Source organism: Silurus meridionalis, chromosome 18 (assembly GCF_014805685.1).
Source record: "Silurus meridionalis isolate SWU-2019-XX chromosome 18, ASM1480568v1, whole genome shotgun sequence".
NCBI classification, from domain to species: domain Eukaryota; kingdom Metazoa; phylum Chordata; class Actinopteri; order Siluriformes; family Siluridae; genus Silurus; species Silurus meridionalis.
The window spans coordinates 14,816,582-14,843,235 of record NC_060901.1 but is presented as its reverse complement, the minus strand read 5'-3'; the positions used below and the strand labels follow the sequence as shown (position 1 = coordinate 14,843,235).

The 26,654-nt window shown below is 37.2% G+C and overlaps 1 protein-coding gene across 3 annotated transcripts in view; it reads right to left on the bottom strand.

Annotated features, from left to right (window-relative positions):
• sfmbt2 (Scm like with four mbt domains 2) overlaps positions 1-26,654 on the bottom strand; it is a 68,623-nt gene that overhangs the window by 18,309 nt on the left and 23,660 nt on the right. For 2 of the 3 annotated variants that reach the window (XM_046873816.1, XM_046873818.1), the window contains exons 5-10: positions 23,298-23,318; positions 8,365-8,453; positions 6,954-7,197; positions 5,165-5,262; positions 1,121-1,222; positions 460-607 (exon numbers count right to left, since the gene is read on the bottom strand). In XM_046873816.1, the coding sequence (XP_046729772.1) occupies positions 460-607; positions 1,121-1,222; positions 5,165-5,262; positions 6,954-7,197; positions 8,365-8,453; positions 23,298-23,318 (702 nt within the window). The remainder of the gene's footprint in view (positions 1-459; positions 608-1,120; positions 1,223-5,164; positions 5,263-6,953; positions 7,198-8,364; positions 8,454-23,297; positions 23,319-26,654) is intronic. The other variant, XM_046873817.1, reaches the window with a different exon arrangement.

Genomic DNA, 26,654 nt, shown 5'->3' with positions numbered 1-26,654 from the left:
TTAATTTTCACTGCCCTAATATATATATATATATATATAAAAAAACAATTCTTTATGTATTGTATTTTCAGCACTAATAACTTAATTGAATAAATGAATTAAATAATAAAAGTACTAAATAATTCATTGAAATAATAGCAACTTTCTGTAATTGTATTTTGTAATGGACAGTTTGGTCATTTCTTTTCACTTGGTGTAGTGATATTACAATTATAAAGAACTTAACCCTAAACTTTTACGTTCTTTTATATGACTTTTTAACCGCTTGAAGTCTGCAAAGCTGCTTCGAGACAATGTCCATTGCTAAAAGCATACTACAAATGAAAAAAAAGAATTTAATTAAATCAACATTGCACTCTAACACTTGCATACCTCGAAACTGCACAACTCTCATCAACCAATCAAAATCAAGTATTAAACAGTGGTATAATCTGCAGTAAAATGCTTGTATTGTCTCACCCCTAGGCCTCTGCAGACCAACACCGTTTTTCAAGCACCACTGGATTGGCAGGATGCCTGGAGAATCGGCGTGGCACAGCACTGAGCAGGGCGGGGCTTCTCCGCTCAGGTCGTCCACGGTGATCTGGAAGTAGTACTCATTATACACCTACAGGATAAAAAAAAATAAAAAATTAAAAGATGATTAGGTGTTGGTTATTTTGTCACAACAAGTCTGACTACTATGCGAATGATCATATTTCACTTAAAGGCGAAGGATCAACTGTACGGCATTTGAATAATAGCTAGAAGGTGTGACTCATGTTCATTTGCTTTGGGCAAGCATTTTTCGATAAAATGTGGGTAAAAAAGTTGATAGGTACTGGCAGGTTAATAGTATTGCCACATCTAGTCGCACAAAGCGTAAAGGAAGTAAAAAAAAAAAAAAGGGGGAATTGCAATATCTACTCTGATGCTATGAATTTTTGTCTCATGAAAGGCTGGAGAAAAGAAAACCCTTAGAGATAAATAGGAGTGAATATAATATTCGGTTGTAATAGTTTAAAAGTATAGATTATTATTCGAATGAACTTTGTAAATTTCACAGTAATTCTGTGTGTGTATAGTTTGTATATATAATGTATGTGTGTAATATAGACAGGGACATCGGAATATGACTCACTTTAGTGACAGACACAGGGCAGATGTGGAAAGGTTCTTGCGGTGACACCATTTCTAGCTTCATCCCCGTTTTGAACGAGTGTTTCCGCAAATCGGCGTGATCCTGTAACAGACACACACACACACATACACACACACGTGCGTCAACTCGGTGCGTTCTAATGCTGGTATGTGTTTCCTGTCATTCCTTTATTTCTTCCATCTCCCTCCACCTGACCACTAACAGCTCCCGGATGCCATTGTGCCTCCCGAGAGTCGTCGTCATCTCATCGTTATGTATACCTGTTGCTCATTACGTGTTCGGTATATACAGTATCCTGTGCACTTAACGCTGTTAGTCATTAATGTTACTCTGCTTCACTGACTCATTTCCATGGCTTTGTTTATCTCGCTGACTTTCTACCATTTAGCCCTTAGTCATTTCATCACCAATCTTATCCGAGACTAACAAAACATAAGGAGAGAGCTCTTTAAGGAGTTTGATGACTAAATGACTTGAGACTAATGCAGGTAGGTGTAAAAAAAGAGAGGACTGGAAGTATCATTTGACGTGAAGGAAACTTAATCCACCACAGGTTTTTTTTTTATGCAAAAATGTTCACCAATACGAATAGATTCATAATGATTGGAGTTGCAGATTCTGAATTATTTACATGCATGAGCATTTCCATCTACAGTGCCTGGAGGAAGTTTCAAAACACCCACTTTTTTTGCTTCTTGAGACTCGCGCATGCTCCTTTTGTTTCTATGCTACAAAAAAAGCCAAAGGCAAAAACAAACAAGAATCCAAGACTAGAAGAAGGTTCAATAGACGAAGTCCGAATTCGAATTTTCTTTTTATTCGACAACTTCTATAAGGCGGAGAACAGGAGAGAAGATATTAGCAGACTGTCTCAACCCAACAGTCAAACATGGAGGTGGAAGCATAATAGTTTGGGGATTTTTGGAGCAGGAAACATTGGCGACTGAACCAACACAGCTTCAACACCATGCAGTTCAATCTATACTGCGGCTCATTGAAACCGACTTCACCATGCAACTTTACCTGACATATGTTCAAGCTCTGTAGAGAGCAAACAGTCGGCTGGAGTGTTATTTATCATGAAACCAGTTTCTAAATCCTATTGAATTGCTCTGGGATGAACTGGATTATCCAAGAGGCCAAAAAGAAATATCCAACTAGTAAAGAACACCTTTGGAAAGTTTTCTAAAAGGCATGGCAAAGTATTTCAGCTGAATGTTTGGAGGAACAAACTGCCCAGATACCAAGAGTGTGTAAAGCTGTTATTCATGCCAAGGGAGGAGCTTTTTAATGAAAATAAACTTCAAAATCTTTATACATTTTAATTACCGTAATTTCCGCACCCACTGAATTTTACAAAGATTTTTATTTTGAACATAAATAATCCGCACCTGTCTATAAGCCGCAGGTGTCTACACTGAAACTAATGAACTTTACACAGGCTTTAATGAAAGACAGTGTCTGTAACACGACTTGTATCTAAACAGTAGCCTACCAAGAAAGTCATTGTTCACTGTCTTCCTCCTTCCTTTCACAACTATTTCTCTCTCGAGAGTTTTTCTTTTGGCATCGTCGTGCGTTTAAAAATCACCATCGGTGAATCTTTTCTCCCGATGCCGTGCAGCTCAGAACACAGGTGAAGTGCGTTTTTTCATGCCCGGTTGTTTTCAGCGTGACGAATGATTCGCATTTCCTGTAGACAGTGCGAGTGAGCGGCAGGTCAAACGTCAGAGGAACATCATCCATATTTATGATGTGGTGCGGCCCGATTCAGTGGGAGCGCATCTGATTTAATATAAAGAGTTTCATTGGTTTACCTGAACCCGTTCCGCAATTTCATTGGTCCAATGAGGGGTTCCGTTTTTTGGCTTGAATCTTGTGAAACCGGGAAAAACCCAGGAAAAGTCCATGAAGTAGCCGCTTCATTGTTTAAGCCGTGGGGTTCAAGAAGTGGGAAAAAAGTAGCGGCTTATAGTCCGGAAAATACGGTACCTAGTTTGTAGCATATGAACAAAAGGAACCTGCATGTGTTTCGCAAAATCCATTAAAGACTAGATGTTTCCAAACCTCTGACAGGCTCTGTACAGTTGCCTTACACTGCATGTAAAGGATTTGTGCTTGTGTAGAGGAAGTGTTAGTCTGGGCAGGTCAGTGTGTTCAGCTTTTTTAAATGGTGTTTAAATGTTTATGTTTTAAAGTTGGACATTACTTCTTTAAAGTTATTATATATCAGTGTAGCAGTTTGCCATACATCCAGAATACACATCTTTTCTTCTCATCCTTTAATGTTCTTAACATTATCATTTAGTCGCGAGGAAATAATTTCCCCCACCTTACTGTTACATGTTCTTCATCCAGGCTGAACTCAATTCCCCTCCTATGTCTGCCTCGGAATTTTATTTTGATATCCGTCTTACCGCTCCTCCAACCTCGAAATTATTTTAAATAGATCTGTAACATGAGCTGTGTTTTCTTGATGGACTGCTTTATTGCACAAGGAGCGCAAACGCTCAAACAAGTGTGTAGAACATGACTCAAATAGTGACCTCTTTAAGCTCAACATCAATCAGATAGGCCTCAATCATTTCAATGCATTCTGTATATACGTTGTAAACATAATCGTAAAAGAACATTCAAGGGGCAAGATCTTGTGTTGTGGGAAATAGATTTAAAACGCTGGCACGAAGGACGTTCAAGTCAAACCGGGACTTTTGATTTTACAGGTATGTAAATGGAGCGTAGCGTGGTGGTACTTGCGGGCCAGTAAAGAGACCGTTAATCAAGATTGCAGACAACGGTGTTAATGCTTGCATGGAACAGCGTGTGGTGGGTTTATAGTGAACAAAGGTGTAAAGCCCGCAGAACCCTACAGAAGGCTTCAAGCATAGCACGGTGTTGAGATGCTCAGCCCCAGACATTTGAATGAAGTAAACATGTCAAAGATGGCGGTCGGTGATGATCCTGGCTGTGGTGGTTCCCTGATGATGAAGTGTGGACGGCTGTCCTAAGATGGTACTGACAAATCTTTCGATGCCGAATCTTTCCAGGCATGAGTTAAACACTGGGATAAGTGTATAAATGTAGCAGGGGAGTATGTCAGAAAATAAATGCAGTTTCCACTTTGAAATTTGTTTTTTCTTTTTTTTTTTTTACTTTAAAAGGATTCAGCTTGCTTTTGAATAACGACTGGATTGTGGACTGTGTAACTTTTCATAAAACCCGCTTCATATTGAAGCCTTTGTGACAATCTGGTTCCTATACCAAGAGGAGCTTTTTTTGCATCATTTTACATAAATAAAATCCCTATTTAAACTTCACGTTGTAAAATACAGAGCTGAGACGATTCCTAAAATAACAAATTGAATACAAAAATGCCCATTAGTCAATTTAGCTACACACGGAGCACTGTGTTTCCCCACAGACGATCATTACGCACCAAACGCTAAACTCCGGAGGGCTCTGGACAGGTGAACACAGGAGACGCTGCAGAATGAAAAATGGAGGAACGGGGAGAAAACAGCGATGGGCGAGGAGAAGATTCAGGCAAAAGACAAGAAAATGACAATGTTTCCAAAGTTTAGGATCATTTCAAACTAAAACAAAGAAAACACCGTACAGTGTTTTAGAATATTTTCTTAATTTTTTTTATGATGATTTTTCAATTTTTATTCAAGATTTTATATATATATATATATATATATATATATATATATATATATATATATATATATATATATATATATATCAAAAAAAATAAAAAATTTCTAAAAGGCAAAAAAAAACCCACTTGTCCATTTTAAGAGACCGCTTGATTGTCACTTGTCTATTTAGAATTGCTAATTAATAAACAGTGCTTCTGGTTGCTACCCGGTTACTCGATTAATCGGTAGAAAGCTCGACTACTAAAATAATCGACAGCTGCAGCCCAAGATGAATAATCTCTTTTAAATAATAATTCTGATCCAACATTCTGAAAGGAATTTCAATCCTATCACTTATATGCCCACACACATGCTCCATTACCTTAAAGACCTCGAGAGGCAGAGGTTTCTCCATGGCTGTTGACACGGCCTTCTCTAAAGCATCACTCCACTCCGTAGCACTCCTCAGATCACGCACTTCTGCAGAGGGAAAAAAAAAAACAGCATTGTACATCAGCGCTATACTGTTTATGTTTTGTTTTTTTTTATTGTCATACCTCATTATATTTTGTATTTCGCACATCCGAAAACATTTGCACTATTTTTTTATTTACCGCTTAATCATGATCTAATATATATTTCACTGCAAGCTGTATTCTGTATATAACTATGTTTACATTGATTCTTCTACCAAACTCTCTGTTCTTCCACACCTCTACATAACCATGTGTCCATCTATCATTTTTTTTGTTCCATCCCCCTATATTGACATTATATTGTTACCACAGAGTTGTTAAATTCCTAAATCTGATTCATCAGAAGATTATTTTTCCGGTTCGGAATGGCTCAGATTGTAGTGCTTGATCGTTTCTATAGTAACGGTTTACTCACAGAGACTTCACATTATCTGGTAAACACTGACATAATCTAAAAATTATCAACAGATATAATTTTTAAAGGAGTCTCAGGAGACTCATTAGTATGACTTTGCACTTTCCGTGATTCTCACAAGCCTTTTAAGAGGTGTGTGTGGGAGAGAGACTGGTGAGGGGACTGTTTGTAGCATTGTAACTAATGACAGAAGCAAATTTACTGTTGAAAAATTCTATGTTTTATCATTTATTTATAATGGTATAATCAGCTAAATAAAAAAAACATTGCTAGCGCAAGCAAATTCTTGCTGTATGCAAGACACAAAACACTCCCGGACATTCCTGTTGTAGGAGAAGAATCACTTAGCATCGTCATTGGTTCACTGTAGCAGCCGAAAGAAAAGGGTGATATCTTATATTTCACACGTTTGGTTTAGATATTTTGGTCACAGTTCCAGAGAGGATGATAAAGATCTGTTTTTTAGAAAAACAAGAGAATGACTCACACGCCCACAACCACCCACCCACCAACAGTGCGCGCGCACACACACACACACACACACACACACACACACACACACACACACACACACACACACACACGGTGCATAGTCTAGTGTTTTTCATAAAGCCGAATATCTGCTACAGCAAACTGTTTTCCTTTCAGTTCCCTGACAAAAGAAAAAAACGATGACAATGTTGGTATTAGCTCAGTGTGCTGTAGTGGGTATCTCACCTGCATTGCATGTTTTTTTTTTTCTTATTATATCTCATATTTAATTGTTCAGGGATCTAATAAAATACAAAATACAAAACACAATCTAACACTACAGGGTCAGTACTTACATTTCTAATAGGAAGCATAGAACACGGTTTTTTATTAACAAACTAACTGTATTATATTTACTGTAATTACTCAACGTGCATGATTCAGAAACATGGAAGCTATTATTAAATGAGCATGTGATTAAGAAACAATAAGCTTTGACACACTGGTATTCGTTTCTGCGCTGTGTTTACTTTACTTCTAGACGATCCCGAAACATTCCTTAATGTTTTCGTTGCCGCACATCTACAATCGTTTTTTCCAAGGAGATTTATGAATGCCATTTTTTAGATCGGATGTGTTCCTGGAGACAGAGTTGGACATCAGGTTTTCATTTTTTTATTCATTGTGTAATCGAGTGTCAGCTTTGTTTTGCAATTTTTTCACGTTGGACTGCTTTGGGGTGGACATGCTGCATTTTACTAGCACTGACATATTGCTATGGTAGAAGAGGAATAAAACCCTGTTCTTGCCTTTTGGGACTTCCATTGTAAGACAGTTCTCTTTGGCCCAGCCCATTGGACGAAGCCTGATGTCCAGGTAGAAAATCCAGATGTAGTATGTGGGTTCTTCCAGTCCCACGTAGCTGAGCCAGAGGCGTCCTCCGACGTTGCGTTGCACACGCGCTGCCCAGTATACAAACGGCTCTGCAGCATCACGAATCTCTAACACGCACCCAGGAACGATCAGGTCCACCGTGTTCTTACCCCTCAACGGCTACAAGAGGAGAAAAAAACCAGATGTGTTACTGACCAGAGCAATTTGTAGACTTCATTACTAATTCTTTTAAGATTAATAGCCTTATAGAAATAAATACACAAATATCAATCGAGATTTTTTCACCACAAGAACCGTTGCACAAAATACACCAAACAGGAATAATTCTAACATAATGATCATGCCTGTTGGTGGGTGGGATATTTTGGGCAGCAAGTGAACATTTTATTCTCAAAGTTGACGTGTTAAAAGCAGGAAAAATGGGCAAGTGTAAGGATTTAAGCGAATTTGACGAGGGCCAAATTGTGATGTCTGGACGACTGGGTCAAAACATCTCCAAAACCGCAGCTCTTATGGGATGTTCCTGGTCTGCAGTGGTCAGTATCTATCAAAAGTGGTCCAAGGAAGGAACATTGGTGAACCGGCGACAGGGTTGTGGGCGGCCGAGGCTCGTGATGCACGTGGAGAACGAAGGCTGGTCCGTGTGGTCCAACAGACGAGATCCTGTTAATGGTGTTCATTCTCGACGGGTCCGAACTGTTTTGGCAGCAAAAGGTGGACCAACACAATATTGGGCAGGTGGTCATAATGTTATGCCTGATCGATGACCATTAATGCCTGGTCAGAGTATTTACACCAACTGGTTTTAGTTCTGTACTTCCCTGAACTTGTTTAGTACATGTTTCAGTGCTGGTACTTCCCTGAAGTGTACTCGTAGAGCTTGCTATACTCGCTGATGGTATTTGTGTTTAAAAGACCTAAAATGCTCAGGTTTCATAAAACGACACTAAATAAATGCGATAAATCATACGCAACAAATACAATGGTTCATTGGAGAATTTATTTATACTGTTGATGGATGGACATGCGCTTCTTTGCTGCATGTCTCGGTTCAAAAAAACATTTTGTTATTGTGTAAAAAAACATTGAAGCAGAAAATATCATGTGTAGCGCCAATAAACGTGTCAAGTGCACTCGTTCTTCACCCCTGTTTGTTTTTGTCTGCACTAATTACCATCCAGCTCGTAAAATTCATACTCACACAATTCCCAACCCTTCAGCAAGTCAGTGAACCTAAACAGGTTCCACAAACACTCTATATATACGTAGTGTATATCATCTATATAAATTATGTAATGAATACATTAGGCATTCCCACATACGCACCCCTTCAAGCAGGTTAGCTGGAGCCGTGCGTGAGCCTGTGAGCTCCTTCACCAGAAACTCAGTCCAGTCGCTGTACTTCTCTTTAATAGCTGCAAAGGAGATAGAAGACATCAGATGTCAAACTTGGTTTAGTTAATATAAGTGTTAAACCCAGGAGCATGTGCATTTGTGTCAGATTGTGTCAAATTTCAGTATAAACCAAGATGCAATACAGGCATGATTCTCATTCCGAGCTATAGAAACAGCTACAAAATCAGTAAATCAGCTTGCTTGCCCTTCTTCTGCGACATTCCAAGTGTAGCACTCAATAATCATCATGCTACCAGTGAATCATTCACGAACTACCTGTCAGGCTCCAGGCAGCTGCTGCTAATCAAAATCATTACCATGGAGTGTTTATAAATGTAGTTTTCCCTAATCTTGATCCTCTTTTACAGCTCAGTTGTTCATTCATTTGTTTTTCTCATCACCAACCACAATATTTCCATTTACCACAGGAGCATCTACTGCATGGCATAGTATAATAAACTGACTAGTAGATGTGTGTTACAGCAAATAGTACTGGCAACTCATCCAGTCAGAGCACACAGGTTATTTCTCACACTTAGTCATTTTTAGCATTCTTGAGTCCAAGTCTGAAGAAACTGACAGAACTTTCTCCTCTCTGCGAAGATGTTGGTAAACTTCTAAACTGCCATCATCGGGTCTATCCTCACATTCTCCATCATGATCTGGTTTGCTGCAGATACAGGCTTAGCTGCAGTGTGTCATCCACTCTGCTGAGAAGGTGATCGGCTGAAGCCAAGATCGCAGCCGTCACCTCTCATCCTGGAACCAAACTCTTTCAGGCCCTACTCTCCATTAGGTCTATTAGGACCGGAACCTCACGCAACAAGAACAGTTTCTTCCTCACTGCAGTCAGCTTGCTGAACAGTGCCTGACTTACCTCCAGATAAATCTAAAATGCACTACTTTTCATGCAAACTCACATTTCCGTACACAGTATTTATTTTATTCTACATTGCATACATACTTCATGTCTGTATATACAAACCAAAATGTTGGGACACTGTACAAATTGTGAATAAAAAAGGAAAGCAATAATTTACAAATCTAATAAACTTATATTTTATTCACAATAGAATATGGATAACATATCAAATGTTGAAAGTGAGACATTTTGAAATGTCATGCCAAATATTGGCTCATTTTGGATTTCATGAGAGCTACACATTCCAAAAAAGTTGGGACAGGTAGCAATAAGAGGCCTGAGAAGTTAAATGTACATTTAAGGAACAGCTGGAGGACCAATTTGCAACTTATTAGGTCAATTGGCAACATGATTGGGTATAAAAAGAGCATCTCAGAGTGGCAGAGAAATATTAGAAAGGATATATCATCATCTACAGTGCATAGTATCAAAGATTCAGAGAATCTGGAACATTCTCTGTGTCGGAAAACCATACTGGATGCCCGTGATCTTAAGCCCTTAGACGGCACTGCATCACATACAGGAATGCTACTGTAATGGAAATCACAACATGGGCTCAGGAAAACTTCCAGAAAACATTGTCGGTGAACACAATCCACCGTGCCATTCGCCATTTCTGGCTAAATCTCTATACGTCAAAAAAGAAGCCATATGTAAACACACCATGTCATTACGACTAAAGAGGATAAGGACAACCCAAGTTGTTATCAGCACTCAATGCAGAAGCCTGCATCTCTGATGGTATGGGGTTGCATGAGTGCTTGTGGCATGGGCAGCTTACACATCTGGAAAGGCACCATTAATGCTGAAAGGTATATCGAAGTTCTAGAACAACATATGCTCCCATGCAGATGTCGTCTCTTTCAGGGAAGACCTTGCATTTTTCAACATGCCAGACCACATACTGCATCAATTACAACATCATGGCTGCGTAGAAGAAGGATCCGGGTACTGAAATGGCCAGCTTGCAGTCCAGATCTTCACCCATAGAAAACATTTGGTGTATCATAAAGAGGAAGATGCGACAAAGAAGACCTAAGACAGTTGAGCAACTAGAAGCCTGTATTAGACAAGAATGGGACAATATTCATATTCCTAAACTTGTCTTTGAGAAACTTGTCTCCTCAGTCCCCAGATGTTTGCAGACTGTTATAAAAAGAAGAGGGGACGCCAATTTAAAATCAACTTATTTTTCCCTTAAAATGATACATTTTCTCAGTTTAAACATTTGATATGTCATCTATGTTGTATTCTAAATAAAATATTGAAATTTGAAACTTCCACATCATTGCATTGTGTTTTTATTCACAATTTGTTCAGTGTTCCAACTTTTTTGGAATCAGGTTTGTATGTTTGGACAGTCATTTTAACTTTTAAATTTTTTTCATTCTAAATTGCAACTTCTCATGCAAAGCCACTTTCTGTATACAGTGTTTATTTAATTTGTTATAATTTATTAAAAAACTGTGTACACATTTCGTATCTGTGTATATGTTTGCACCTGACACCAAGACAAATTCCTAGTACAAATATGCTCTTTGCTAAACCTGGAAATAAAACTTTTTCTTGAAGTCTTCAAGAGTCACTCAAACATTACTCGAATCCTATTCCCTTACTTGAGTCGGTATGTTGTTTATACGAAATAGTTAGCAAAAATACACAAGCAAAAGACACATATAACAATGCGTGCATCATTGTAAAAAAGTATAACTGTGTGTGTATTATTGTATAGCTCTCTAATGTAATTCTTTACTGTACTTAATCATCATTTGACTCACGTATTTCCATTTGGGGAGACTTTTAATTTCATTTCACTACATTAAAAAGTCAAATATATAACTTTTTATTTAACTACATTTAGCAAAATCAGTCGTTCCTTTTTATTTATGGGCGGATAAAAACATAACTGGTCAAACACGCAGCGATCCACCAATCGGGGTCGAGTGCGCGCTCTGTTTAGAAATTAATTACAGCTTGGTGGAATCTACTTACACCTACTTATCAGTTCAACAACAAGCAGAACATTTTAAAAGAAATAAATGTTGGAAGAAACTCCTGACTCAAACTCGCCACAACACCCCGTGATTTTTTTGTAGTTGTAAAAGAGGTTTTGAGCTCTTGTTAATTATATCAATCAGTGTTGGACTTATTATCATTCTATTAATAGATCAGTGTGTTAAGAGTGACAGAGTCTTTTTACATAAACTGAGTTGATTAAGCAACAGTCTTGTGACAAAAATTATTATTGGATATTATGGCCATAATAAATCATAGTACTTTGGATACTTGAGTACATTTGAAGGCAAATACTTTTCACCACTGCACTCCAGTGTCATGAATATTTTGCTAAATACTTTAATTGTCAGCAGTCACTCCTAACTAAGAAACTCTACACTATTGAAAGCGACTTCAGACCATTTTGAAATGAGTCCCTGACCATTTGGTAGAGTAAAAGTATTTGCCTTCCTGTCTGAAGAACATATGTTTAGATCCCACAACTAGGGCCAGGAGTCCAAAAAAACATAATTTGATTGGAATAATTCTAGTCAGTCAGTAAATCTTTGAGCTCATGTATAAGGAAGTATACAGTTTGTATCTCCTCCGAGCGTATTGAGCTTTAGCAGTATTATTCATGCTACAATCCAAGTAGCACGTTTGTCTGCATTCATCAAAGGTCTGAAAATTAAGGAGTGCCAATTCAGATGTCATCCTATAACAGTAACTATACCCAGGAAAAGCCTAAGTAGGAAAAACTTTAGTGGGCTTTCCTAATAATCTGTAACCTGCTTTCAGAATCGCCTTTTGGATACATCTTTTTTTAACATTACTTTTTTTTTTTTTTTTAGCTTTTCTGCTACAATTTGCACTCAAAGAAGGACCTCATGAGCAAAGCCAGAGCCACTTACTGTAAGGGTGAATTAGAATATATAGTTCTTTATTTACTGAAAAAGTCCTATTTTTTTCACATTATTATCTAAATACAGGTGGTCCCCCACTTACGATGGAGATGTGTTATGATGACCTCATCATAACGTGAAAATATGGTCAAGACATGGCCTAGCCTACCCAGGTGTCTAAAAGAATGGTGATCAGTATGGGGTAGTATGCTGTTATTTGTTAATAATTTATTAGTACGGTACATAATTTAGCAAAACAGAGCAATTAACAGCACCATATTGTATAAACTATAGAGTATTTATATATGCATGTGGCAGTGGGCGAGTGGACAAGCACTGGTTCGCAAGTGGATGGTTGAACATACGCTGCTCCGTTTGCCTGGCGTGCAAAATGTACAACTCGCAATGTTTGTCATATCGCTCTCATCGTTGTTAGATAAAAAAAAAAAATCATATGTCAAACAGTCGTTAATCGGGATTACCAAAAAAAAATTTAAGTTGCTGGTGGGTTTAAATTTTTTCTTTTTGTCTTAGATCCACTCAGAGATACTGACTTATGTTAGGGAACAGGATTCGAGTTGTGTTTCAGTGACTCACATAACTATGTGTGTGTATCATTGTAAAATGTATAAACGTGTTTATAAATGCGCAACTCACTGGCAATGTTGACAAAAAAATCATGAACTAATTTCTACTGACACTGAGATTGGAAATCTGAATACCCAAATTCTCCTCAACTGTAATTAACACTAAACCGATCCCACATTCATCTCTCTATAACTACACTCTGGGAAGACAAACACTTTGTTTCTGTGTGTCATGTCCACATCACAACTCCGAGTATCATGTGACAGCATTCACAAGGGTGTGATCTATGCCCTGGGAGAACAATCTGGTAAACATAGAAAGGCGGAAGAGGGAAACAGGAAGAATGACTGGACTTCATTTGTCATCATGATTTATACAAGTGTAAAAAATAAATAAAATGAAATACTTTTGAATAATTTCTGCATGGAATAATCAAGACACTAATGAGATTAAATAAGCAGCAGTATTTCGTTTTATATCTACATCTATCTATCTATCTATCTATCTATCTATCTATCTATCTATCTATCTATCTATCTATCTATCTATCTATCTATCTATATATATATATAAAAGCACTTCATATTTTTTATTACATGATTTGAGACGTTTTTTATCACATTTCAGATCAATATGCTCTGCATCATACATATAATTCATCTAGAACTGGACTAGAAGTACTGAATCTATTTGGTTATTTTTGATTCCATACCATCAGCCAATAGAAAAACATTCTAAATTTGTAATTTCTCAGTGGAACCCTTTAAATTTAGCCAGCGTTTTATATATAGACAGCCGTCAAGAAAATGCGAGAAGGTTCCTCCCTTGCTCTACTGATCTTCAAACCCCCCCACGTCCATCTGTTTAATTTCTTCGTTACAAAATTAGATGAACTATTTCCATACATGTCATTTATGCAAGTCGTCGCAGCCTCGATAAGCTCTCGACACTCAATTTTCTCTAAATGCTCCTTCCATTTGTTTAGTTGTGATTGGCACAAAGCCATTAGCCTATAGCTACTATCACTATGACGACTGACACCACCCCCACTTCCACTTCGAACGTTTCTCTCCAAGCCTATTTTAAACCTCATCATATTTGTTTTGATCCCTCTGGCTGCAAATGCTGAACTTCGCAACTATCGATGTTCAAAAGTCATTCTTATTTGAATATTCATTATTAGGGAAAAAAAACAGTGTGTACTCTAAACAACTTCAAAAACTACAGCCCAAACCAAAACTAGTAAGGTAATGATTTGACTTAAGGGATACTTTATATACATTAGGGCTGAAATTATTCCTCGATTAACGAATAATTTGAATACAAAAAATCGTTGAGGCAAATTATTTGCCCGGATGCTTTGTTTAGTCCAATTATCTACACACAGAGAACCGTGTTTCCCCACGGACCATTATTACGACGCACCACCCGCTAAACTCTTTAAACTTTAGCGCTCTGGACAGGTAATACAGAAGACGCTGCAGAATGAAAAATGAAAGAGAAATTAGCAAAGGGGCGAGGAGAAAATTAATATGGAAGCCTATTTCTAACACATAATTTTTTTTTTTTGCCTAATTCCGACTTTTTTTCTCGCAATTCTGACTTAATTTCCTCAAATTCTATTTGTTCCCCTCTCAATTCCAAGTTTTTTCTCACGATTGCGACTTATGATTTTTATTTTTTTGCCAACTGGGCAGTGTCACCCCCTCTGAAGTGCCAGCAAGCTTTACACATTCAAAATGAAATAGTCTCCAATCAATAGAATCGCATGGTATGAAACTGAGAGGAGACCGAACAAGACAGATGAAGCAGAGGAGCCTCGTTCATACACCAACGAAGAAAATAATTAGGAACTTTTTTTTTATGTGGCGGAAACTGGCTTCGATAGATTCAGGCCAAAGAAAATGACAGAAAGTTTAAAATTTGAGTTTATTTCAGACTAAAACAAAGAAAACCTTGTACAGGACGTTTTTTTTTTGACTAATCTGAAATTGATTTATGATTATTATTATTTTTTTATATATGTTTATTTGCATTTTAAGGTAATATGGCAATTTATTGCACTAAATGGGTTTAGTTTTTTTATATATATTCTTGTGTGCAGTTTCAGCAATACAATTTTTTATGTTTCTAAAAAGGAAACATTTTAAGAGACCTGTCTTATTTTCACTAGTATATTTAGTATTGCTCTTAAATAAAGAAAAAATACTTCTTATCCGGTTACTCAATTAATCAATGAAATAATCAGTCGAATCCTTAATTACTAAAATAACAGATAGCTGCAGCCCTAACATACATACTGCATTCTAATATTGTAGATTATATTCAATCATGTTAGAACATTTTATGTAATATGAATGCAAGAAATACATTTACATTAATAGCATTTGGCAGACGCCTTTATCCAGAGCCACTTACAACTGAGTTTAAGGGCCTTGCTGAAGGGCCCAGCAGTGGGATTTAAACTTCCGATCCAAAGTCAGATGCCTTAACCACTGAGCTACCATCTCCAAACACAACCTTGAACCTTGATCTAGTAAAATGTATCCAGGAAATTGTTTGGGGGAAATGTCCAATCTGTGGCAGCTTTACAAGAACTTGAACATCCTGTTTCTCTGGAACTTTTGTGCCAATGCTACATTTTGCGTACACTGAAGTAACTTTATATCTGCACTCACCACTCACTTCATTACGAACACCTGCACGCCTGCACATTCATGCAATTATCCAATTAGCACATCCTGTATCAGCAGCACAACGCATAAAACTCACACCGATACAGGTCAGGAGCTTGACAGACAGGTTTGAGTATTTCAGAAATCTCCTGGGATAGAAATCTCCTGGGATAGTCGCTCAGAGCAATCTATCGGCTTCACACAAAATGATGGGGGGAAAAAGAGAAAAAACACCACTCAGTGAGTGGCAGTTCTGTGGGAAAACATCTTATTGATGAGAAAGGTCAGGAGACAATGGAAAGATAGTTAAAGCTGACAGAAAGGCTTCTGTTACTCACAAAATCACTCTTAAAATGCGTAACTTGGAGGCAGACGGTCTGCAATGGCAGACGATTACATCGAGTTCCACTGCTTTAAACAGCCGGAAGATTCCCCCACCCCCACCCATCTTTATCTGTCAAGTTTCGGTTATTATTTAGTTATTTTACAATTACAGCAAAAAAAAAAAAAAAATATATATATATATATATATATATATATATATATATATATATATATATATATATATATATATATATATATATAAACCTGTGACTTTATAATTAAACCAAAAAACAAGAATTAATTTTCAAATTTAAACTCTAGAAGTAATAGGACAGTAATGTAACGCAAAATATTAGAACCATCTTGTATTATATTTGCATTCTATTTAATTAGCATAACATTTAATATTGTGTTAATTTGATGAAAAGCTTAGGACTAAAAATCTCAGCAGAACAATGATCATTAAAAATATCTAAGACAAGTTAAAGACCAGGCAAGGAAAAAAAAGCAATATCTGATAATTAACTGGCAAATGTGGTTCATTTAATAATCGTTTAAAGCTGCAGTACACTATGGTTGTGAGGCTGAGGTTAAACTAATATGCTGTGAAAAGGATATAACTAAGAAATAAACCACATTTCTTGCTGTGGATTACATCAATATGCTGCATTATTTACCTTCTGTAAACATCACTCACTTTTATAAAGATTGACACACAGGCGGTTTCATCAGAATCTTTTTTTTTTTTTTTTTTTTTTTTTTTATGAAATCGTTTGCTAAAAAAAATTAGAACAAAGCGGGGAAAAAAATTTGTGAGTAAATATTTATGTTCGAACATACGCAAGTATAAAACCAAAATTTCTGCTACTTGTATTGTAGACCTTTCATTTAAGCGTGAAAAAAGAAAAAAAAGGAAAGGGAAAGAAAAGAAATGTGCTTAATCACTATCTAGTCTGAGAAAGTAAAGGAAAAAGGCATTTTTGACAGTTAGGAAGGCAAATTTTGTCTGAAAAATCCTCAGCTATCTACATGACTTCACCACAACACATAAGAGTAACAAGAATTTGAGGCTTTGTATGTATGTATGTGACTTCCTGTCCCAGAATGGCACTGTGTCGCTCAGCGTGTAATCACCCCAGCACATGTGTGTGTGCGAGCTAATCACTTAAGCAGCAAGGCGGTGGGAGTGTGTGGCTGTTACCATGCCAACAACCCCCTGTCTTCCCCAGCAGCTAAGCATTCTGGTTAGGCTTTGTGATTTGCAAGCTTAAGTAGAACATGATCACTTTATCACATTAGCTCAGAATAATACACCATGCGTGCGTGCATGCGTGCACCCACACACACACACACACACACACGGGCACAAAATATTGACCGGTTTAACTGTCTTTTTCTTTTGCACCAAACTGCAGCATTGATTTACATACACACATTATGTTCAGAAATCTGAAAATTTTCAGACTTTTTTTCAAGAGGTCTACTATAAAGAAAATTCGGCTCACTCTTTGACTTCTACTAAATAATGTAGAAAATGACATGTTTTGCTGGTTCCATTTACTACATCTAATTGTTATTTGACAGTTGTGTGTATGTATTCGTCACAATCTCAGCACAATATCAACTAATAAGGTTCTCTGGACTGTAATTACACACTGTAATTCTTAGTCCGTAATCTCTGTTTGGCTCTGATGCAACTGTACGCTGCCAAAAGATTAAAACGTATTTATCTAACAGTCAGGGCCGGCTCTAGGCTTTTTTGGGGTGCGACCGAAATAATAAATAAATCAAATAAAATGATGGTCTGTCCCCTTTTAAAAGCTCTTTTAAATACCATAACGAAAAGCTGAACGTCTACGCAAGAAAAACACTAAACGCTGTTTAATAAACGCTATCGTTTTTCTGTTAGCAGTGGTCATTCTGATTCATCGCAGTGACTTTACACCTGCACAGCTATAGTTAAACACTTCTAATACTGTTCTGCCTTCTCTGTAAAAAAGTAGAGAACTGAAAGAACAACATGCATTAACCATGACATGTTCATAAATTGGGGAAATACTTCATGCACAGATAAAAACGCTTCTCCAAAGTGCTGCTTTCTCTTTATAGCACTTCTCCGCTTGTTAGACCAGTATGATCTGAAACTGAATGGCAATTCCAGTTCAGTTATTTTATTTAGGGCTGATTCATGAGCTACTTCAGTTAGTATAGAATCAGTACTGACCAACACCAAGTCTCGTTCATTAAGAGGCCTATTAAAATAAAACCCCGCTGTACCGCGGTTCGAATCTCGTGCCCCCTGGTTTATCGCAGAATCGCATTTGCCACATAACTTATTTGTGTGGTTGATTTTCTCACGGAGAGCACGATAGACCAAAAAACCTATAGTTCATTGTTTTTATGGAGTTTTATGTTAAAATAAAGAAATGTATTAATAAAAATATAATTAGCATTAATAAAATGAAGTAAAATATTAATACAGTACAGGAAGTAAAGAATGCGGTAATGTGTATCTTTAACTCTTTTTTTGAGGACACAGGACACTTCAACCAATAAACAAGCAGAGAAACTAAGCTACACTACTACAGAACTGTATACTGTACAGTACTCACTATAAATGTGATACGGTGACTGGATTTCTAAGAATTTACAAAAAACTAATCTCGCAATATTCTTGCAAATGTTTTCTGTGTGTTTAAAGTGTGTGGGAGGATGACTTATGGCTTGAACAATAACAACAATGGGGTGGCGTATGTTTATTTTATATTTTATGTATAACAGTTTTTTTCGTTTATCGCGGGCGGTTTTGGAACGTAACCAGCGTGATAAACGGGGGATTACTGTATTTCAATTGCTCCAATTACATGCCTGTTTACAGCCGCCAAATCAGTCACTTGCTTTACATTATTGAGACTTAAGTAACTTCTTCTTCTTCTTCTTCTTCTTCGGCTGCTCCCATTAGGGGTCGCCACAGCGAATCATCCGTCTCCACACACCCCTGTCCTCTACAACTGCCTCTTTCACACCAACTACCTGCATGTCTTCCCTCACCAAATCCATAAACCTCCTCTTTGGTCTTCCTCTTTTACTCCCTCCTGGTGGTTCCATCCTCAGCATTCTTCTTCCTATCTACCCCATGTCCCTCCTCTGCACATGTCCAAACCATCTCAATTGGGCCTTTCTCACGTTGTCCCTAAAACGTCCTACATGTGCTGTCCCTCTAATAAAATGTAATGCTCATCTTTCTAAATATTCTGAAATTACTAAACTTGTGCATTCTGGTCATTCCAAATGAAAATCTCAACATATTCAGCTCTGCTACCTCCAGCTCCGCCTCCTGTCTTTTAGTCAATGCCACTGTCTCTAAACCATACAACATCCCAGTGGTCAGGGCCAGCAAAGCCTTCTCTGCCAGCCTAAACACTATCAGAAGCACTGACCTACATTTACAACCTAAATACTAATATTTGTTCCATGAAATTGTATTAATTTATTCCCAACAGTTTATTCTCTTCATTTCGTAGCGTTTCTCTTGGCTGCACTGCTTCCAGTACGTGTGTGTGAATGTTGGATTTTTTGTCCTAACAGATTTCAGCCTCTATGTGCCACCATGTCAATCTAATCTGCCCAGGGCCTGCAAAGTCTGTTCTGCAGGCCCTTTTACCATTGTGAATATTACTAACGGGTCTGCATTTTTCCATCCTCTGATTGGTTGGTCAGAGGGAAACTGTCACAGCCGAGTTCGACTAGCAAAACACATGTGTAGCGCTGCACACATTAATACATATGAGTTAGACTTTTTTTAATGCCTACGGAGAAAGAGAAATTGATTTGGTCTCGGACATACTTAAAAATCCATTTTGAAGAAATTTAAAGAGGTCGGTCAACCCCGAAGCTACGAGCGGTACCACTGATACACCGGTACATCTCAGGTAAGTAGGTTGTATTTTATTTAAATTTCTTATGTTTTTGTCATGTTATTAGACAAATATTGATTCTGAAATGCTCCAGATGATGTAGGTGCACAGTTGCGGTTGTAGTGTAGTGGTTTGGTGTCTTAACTGGGTTTCTTGCTTTAGTAAAATGGTATTCACCCTCCATATGTAAAATTCCTCTCTCTGTAATGCCACTCGTTGATATATTGCATTTGTGTATAGCATTGATGGTTTCTATAATTGCGACGTGATAGTGGTGGTAATAAGAGGTGGATTAAGTCGGGTAAGTCCCCAATGAAGGCCCAGGTACCGCCATTGCAACATTGCAGGTCTCACCACAGTCCTATAAACTTTCCCTTTCACTCTTGCAGACACTTTTTTTTATCACAAATCAGTTGAGACTTAAGTAACTGAAAAATATTAATACACTGAATTGGGCAAGGACAATTCATTTACTTAAAATCGTAGTTTAGAAACACTGATTTGTTTACAACCTGAACAATAGATATTCTGAGGAATTTGATTGTTTGATTCGTGAATTTCAACAATATAAAAGCATTTTATTGCTTCATTTTAATAGAATTTCAAAATAGGTTTTACATGTAACCATTAAGCAATGATCTGTGCCAGTGCAGGACCACAGGCTTCAAATTAGTGTTTTGTTTAATACAATGCTTCAATTCTATTGAAACGGACGATTTCATATTGGTTTTTTAATATTATGAGAAATCTAAAATGTAATACTTTTACTCATTTTATGGCAACCTCTTCTTCAGCCCAGGCTACAAAAACTGTAGAGTATAAAACTGTAAAATCTATAATGAAAAGTTTAAAGGGCAATATATATATATATATATATATATATATATATATATATATATATATATATATATATATATATATATATATATATATATATAAAAAGACAATTTCCAAATAAAGAAAAAGATAATATAAGCTTATTGTTCAGTTTGTTTATAGTAATTCAATGCTCTATTTGAAGTTTTAATTTCATGCCAGTGCAAAGCATAATTTCCTGGTTAATGATGGTGTGTTCCCAGGTCTTTTTTTTGTTTTTTTGTTTCCACCCTGATGCTATTTCTGTGGTCATATATTAATACTCGGTGCTGACATGGAAGAAGCAGCACAAATGTGGGTGTGGCATTTAAAATCTGCCCGCGCAGTGGGATTTTTAAAACCTATTTTGGTCCAGAAATATGCACGTGATACCACCACCTGAGACCCTCATTTACAACAGCCACGAAGATAAACTGCTATTTTCCTGTGCTCAAGCACACTTTTATAAGAACTGCCGGGAAAAAGGAAACGACTGTATAAACTCGGGTGTTATTTTAACAATCGTAGCTAAAGACAGGTGGTCCGAGTAATCATCGACATACTATACATAACTGTAAAGAGTAACACTAGATTACTTTGATAATAAACACTGGTTTTGTGACAGAAATGCACCATAACCTAAGAAAATTAGGTACATGGGGCTGAACCGGCAAAACACAAAGAACTTAACACAGTACAGGCGAGCACAGGCAGACAACAAACCAATGAGGCAGCAGCACTCATGACAAACACAATACGGTGGTGTTCATCACCATGGGAACCGCAACACAAAAGGAGTCATAGACTTGTTTCATTTCATGTTCACTATTTATGTAAGGTCCCTTCAGCAAAAATACCCTCCTTCAACCCAATAATAACTACCCATGTCTCCACAATGAGACCAACCTGCATCAAATGCTTTCTAAAGCAGGTTTCAGTCATGCAGACAAGCTTCTATTTCAATGACAGCTTAAATCAGAAATGTTATCAGTCAGAGGCATGGCAAGCATGCACACCCATCACTCCTGTTCCTGATCGCTTTTAGAGAGGAATGCTGAACTTTTACTTTCACATGCTCTCTAGTTAACTTCTTCCTCAAAAGATGATTTAAAAATCACTCAATGATCCACTACCTGTACATTCACCTGCATACATACTGTAACAGTCAATGTTGTTTATTCACGCATTGTAACACTTTTTTCTTTTTACCTGACCAATTTTTGCCAGAATGACCTGTAGACTGACTTGGATTAATTTATCCAAAGACCTGACATGTAGTTGTATGTATGTATGTATGTATGTATGTATGTATGTATGTATGTATGTATATATATATATATATAAACATTCTACAAAACTTCCTAAACACAACAGTGTGTATGTGTGTATGAGTGTGTGGCATGGATCCATGTGGCGGTGTGTTGTGGAACCTGCCAGACGAAGAAATCGCTTTTCATATGACCTATGAGCTACTTTAATGAGGTGAACCTCAACTACAAGCATGCATGCAAATTTTCGCTCACACACACCCATGCAGATTTAAACACAAATTTACCCTCCATCCGCTCTCTCTCTCTCTCTCTCTCTCTCTCTCTATCAGGCAAATATGCATGCCATAAAGACTATTGTGGAAAGGAATAAGAGAGAGCATGGATAGAGTAGAATAACCAAAGAATAAACAGTGAATAAAGAGAGAGAGAGAGAGAGAGAGAGAGAGAGAGAGAGAGAGAGAGAGAGAGAGAGAGAGAAACAAAATTTTAAAAGAAAGCAAAAAATACATAAAAGAAGGAACAAAATTAAAGAGAAAGAAATAAAGAAATAAAGAAATGAAGAAAGAAAGAAAGAAAGAGTGGTTCATTTCTTTACAGTTCAGCCAAATTTACATAAACACTGTGTTAATTCACACGTTTAATTTCCTCATGCACAATAAAAGAAAGACAGTGATAGAGTCTGAAAATGTGAGAGAAAGTAACAGCAAAAGAGACATTAAAGGAGAGAGGAGAGAGAGAGAGAGAGAGAGAGAGAGAGAGAGAGAGAGAGAGAGAAATAAATTAAAGGAGGGAGAGAGAGAGAGATATTAAAGGAGGAGAGAGAGAGATATTAAAGGAGAGAGAGAGAGAGAGAGAGAGAGAGAGAGAGAGAGAGAGAGAAATTAAAGATATTAATTAGAGATATTAAAGGAGAGAGCGAGAGAGTGAGAGAGAGAGAGAGAGAGAGAAAGAGAAATTAAAGAAGGGAGAGAGAGAGAGAGAGAGAGAGAGAGATATTAAAGGAGAGAGAGAGAGAGAGAGAGAGAGAGAGAGAGATTAAAGGAGAGAGAGAGAGAGAGAGAGATATTAAAGGAGAGAGAGAGAGAGAGAAAGAGAGAGAGAGAGAGAGAGAGAGAGAGAGAGAGAGAGAGAGAGAGAGAGAAATTAAAGATATTAATTAGAGATATTAAAGGAGGAGAGAGAGAGAGAGAGAGAGAGAGAGAGAGAGAGAGAGAGAGATTAAAGGAGGAGAGAGAGAGAGAGAGAGAGAGAGAGAGAGAGAGAGAGAGAGATTTAAGGATGGAGAGAGAGAGAGAGAGAGAGAGAGAGAGAGAGAGAGAGATTAAAGGACGGAGAGAGAGAGAGAGAGAGAGAGAGAGAGAGAGAGAGAGAGAGAGAGAGAGAGAGAGAGAGAGAGAGAGGGAGGCTCAGCTTACCTGCTCTGAGGTAAATGTTATCTAAGAAATAAACAGACAGGAACACAGAAGATGACTATCACAGGTCAAACCCACTCTCTCTCACACACACACACACACACACACACACACACACACACACACACACACACACACATACACACACACACAAAATAAACATGTATTTAATGTATTCTGCCCAAATACAAAAGCAAAGTTCTGTGTGAAATCGTTACGCAGGCATATAAAAGATTAAACATATTAACAGTAATTATTAAATCAGACAAAAGCTCTTCAGGTCAACAGACAGTAATCTGCGTAGGCAAAGGTTTGTTACAACACGCACAAGTTGCCATTAAACATGTTTACGGTTTTGATATAACAGCTTAAAGAAGTGTCACTGGTTCTTACTGACATATGCTTATGCTGCTTTGTCAGGATTTAGAACAGTGATATATCTTTCACAAATCCAATGAGACAAAAATAGGTAAGAGCTCATTTCAAGTGTAGCGTTTGTGTTGAAAAATCTGTTTGCTGGTAAAAGTCCAAAGTGGCGTCACTGTCAGTGAAGCAAGCAATCATTATCCTGAAAAATCAAACCCTATCCATCATGTAGATTGGTCAGCTCAATTATTTGGTGCTGTATGTGGTAACTAAATGCAGTGGTTAGCTTAAAAACACCAAAATATATATTTGTCCTGGGTGAAGATTTAGTCTAATTGGGCAGATCAGTGACATGATCCAGGAGATAAGTGTATCTGCGTCAAAATCAACAATCAAGAGAAAACTTCACCCAAGCAAATACAATAAGTAGGTAAAAAAAACCAATGGGAGACCAGATTAATGGCAAAAAAAATAAAAGTCTTTACATTAAGTCCAGAAGACTATTGGGAAAAGTATGGAAAAGTGATGCCTACCACCTCATCTTATAGTCTGGGTGTGTCAGGTTCTTTTGTATATACTGATAAAGTGAATGCTGACAAAAGCATTAGAATAAATTCTGAAGTGTATAAAGAGACTGCCAGTGAATGGACAATGACCCAAAGCATACTTTGGAAGTGACGCAAGACTTCTTTTAATAAAGTGAGAAATGTTGTTCAATGGCCGAGTTAAACACCTGATCCAAAAACAATTGAGCTGTACATATTTTACTGAAGGCAAAACTAAAGCAAAACCGCTCACAAACAAGCAGGAATTGAGTAAATCTGCTTGTATTTTTTTAAATATACAGTACAAGCACAAAACCAGAGGCAGTATTCTTACCTCGAGGACTAAATTATTTATGAATAAAATGATCAAGTGACAGACACAAAGGCCACACATTCTCCTTTAAAACTGACACATATAAAGACTGCAGGACTGCAAAAAAATATTTACACCATTTAAAATATTCATTATTTCCTGGATATTAATCCGTTATGTAATTGATATAACACTAATAAGTGGGTTGGAGTTTAACTAATTTGTTCAAAAAAACATTGCTTCACTAGTTTTATTTATATTATATATAAATAAATTACTGTGGAAATTGATTTAATCTGGGAATGGTATGGTCTACAGCGGTCTCTATGTATCCTCATGCACCAGCATCATTATGTCACCGTACCATTTGAGCCGTCTCAATTCTATTTTTGTGCGAGTTTCTAAAGCTGTCGTTGTTCTCTGGGAGACAAACGGAGCTTTCATTTAATGCTGGGAAAAAAAATACATGCGGAAAAAAAACACACACACACACACACACACACACACACACACACACACCAATGTGTATGCAAACGCAAGACACTGCTGGATAAGCATGCTAATAAATTTTCACCTGTAGCGAGGATTTAAGCATGCCAAGTGCATAATGCGGGGCGTGTTTGTCTGCTCACTTTGCATTTACCTTCTTCCTAATTGAACACTACAGCCAGCACTAAAAGCTTTTTATTTATTTCATGGAGAATCGCTTTTTAAGGAAAACTAAAATATTGTACACCGTAGCTGTGATTCTCAAACTCTCTACATTTAGATTGCATTACATTATTTACATGAAATGTTTACACTGTGCTGCAAATGATGTGGTACTTTGTAATCTAGATACTTAAGCAAATGCAGTACATTTAGGGCATATCTTCCTATACTCCAATAAAATGTTATCATTTATATTGAAAGTACTTATATTACAGTATATTAGCCTTACTAAAGGGCCCAGGAGTGGCAGCATGGTGATCCTTTGATTTAAACTCGTGCTCTCCTGTTCACACCTTAAACAATGAGCTACCAATAAATTGGTACCACATAATGCAGTACACACACTATATTTCCAAAAGTATTGGGTCACCAGACCTTTCCTGCTATATGTGGTTCTTTTTTAAACTGTTACCACAAAGCCGGAGGCACTCAATTGTACAGGACGTCTTTAGATGTGCTTTATTGAAATTGTGCATTCACTTGAATTTGGAAACCTGAACCTGTTCCAGCATGGCGATGCCCCTGTGCACAAAGTGATCTCCTTAAAGATCTGGTTTACATGATTTGGAGAGGAAGATCTTGAGTGGCCTGCTGTAAGAGCTCTGATCTCATCCCTACTGAACAATGGATGTGAATGCTGACTGCACCCTACGTCTTCTCACCTACATCAGCACCTGTCTTTCGTAATATGCTTGTGGCTGATGAACACAAATATCCATAAGCACACTCCAAAATCTTCCCAGAAGAGTGAAGGGAATTATAAAAGCAAATTGGGACTAAATGTGGAATGCGATGCCCAAAAACAACATACCAGGTGACCCAGTACTTTAGAAATATAGTGCACATAATTATTTGTAACTTTTCACAAATAGCTCTACAATACATATTCTGTTTTTCTATTTATATCATCGTACAGTATATCATGTTTTTAATATAGTATTATCAAAATATCTGTGAATAGCAGATCTGACACAGGTAACATAACCGATAACGACAACGATGTTTAGGATATAAATGTTTACAGTCCTGGCCTCAGTGCCGCAAATTTAGCGCATTCTGTTTTCCAGTGTAATCTTTTATAAATGCATCACATCTTGTATTTCATAAGTCATGTTCTGCAATTTGACACGCAAGATGACTAGAAGCAAAAAATGTGCTTTCTTTTTAGAGGCAGACATTCAGGAAATGTCTCATTTCATTTTAAACGTCTTTTCATTTTCTCCCATTCAGTTTATTTGGCTACACTTTGTGGCTCATGGCTCTTAGAAGAATAGCAACAGCTGACTTTTATCTGGTTTTAATCTGAGTCACTTGAATTGAAGGCAGGTGTACAGTATGCCATTTACTGTAAACGAAACAGTGTGCAGACTTATCAGGGTGTTGACCTTTTTTTTATGCTCTCAATTATTAATTTGTTCTTTATTT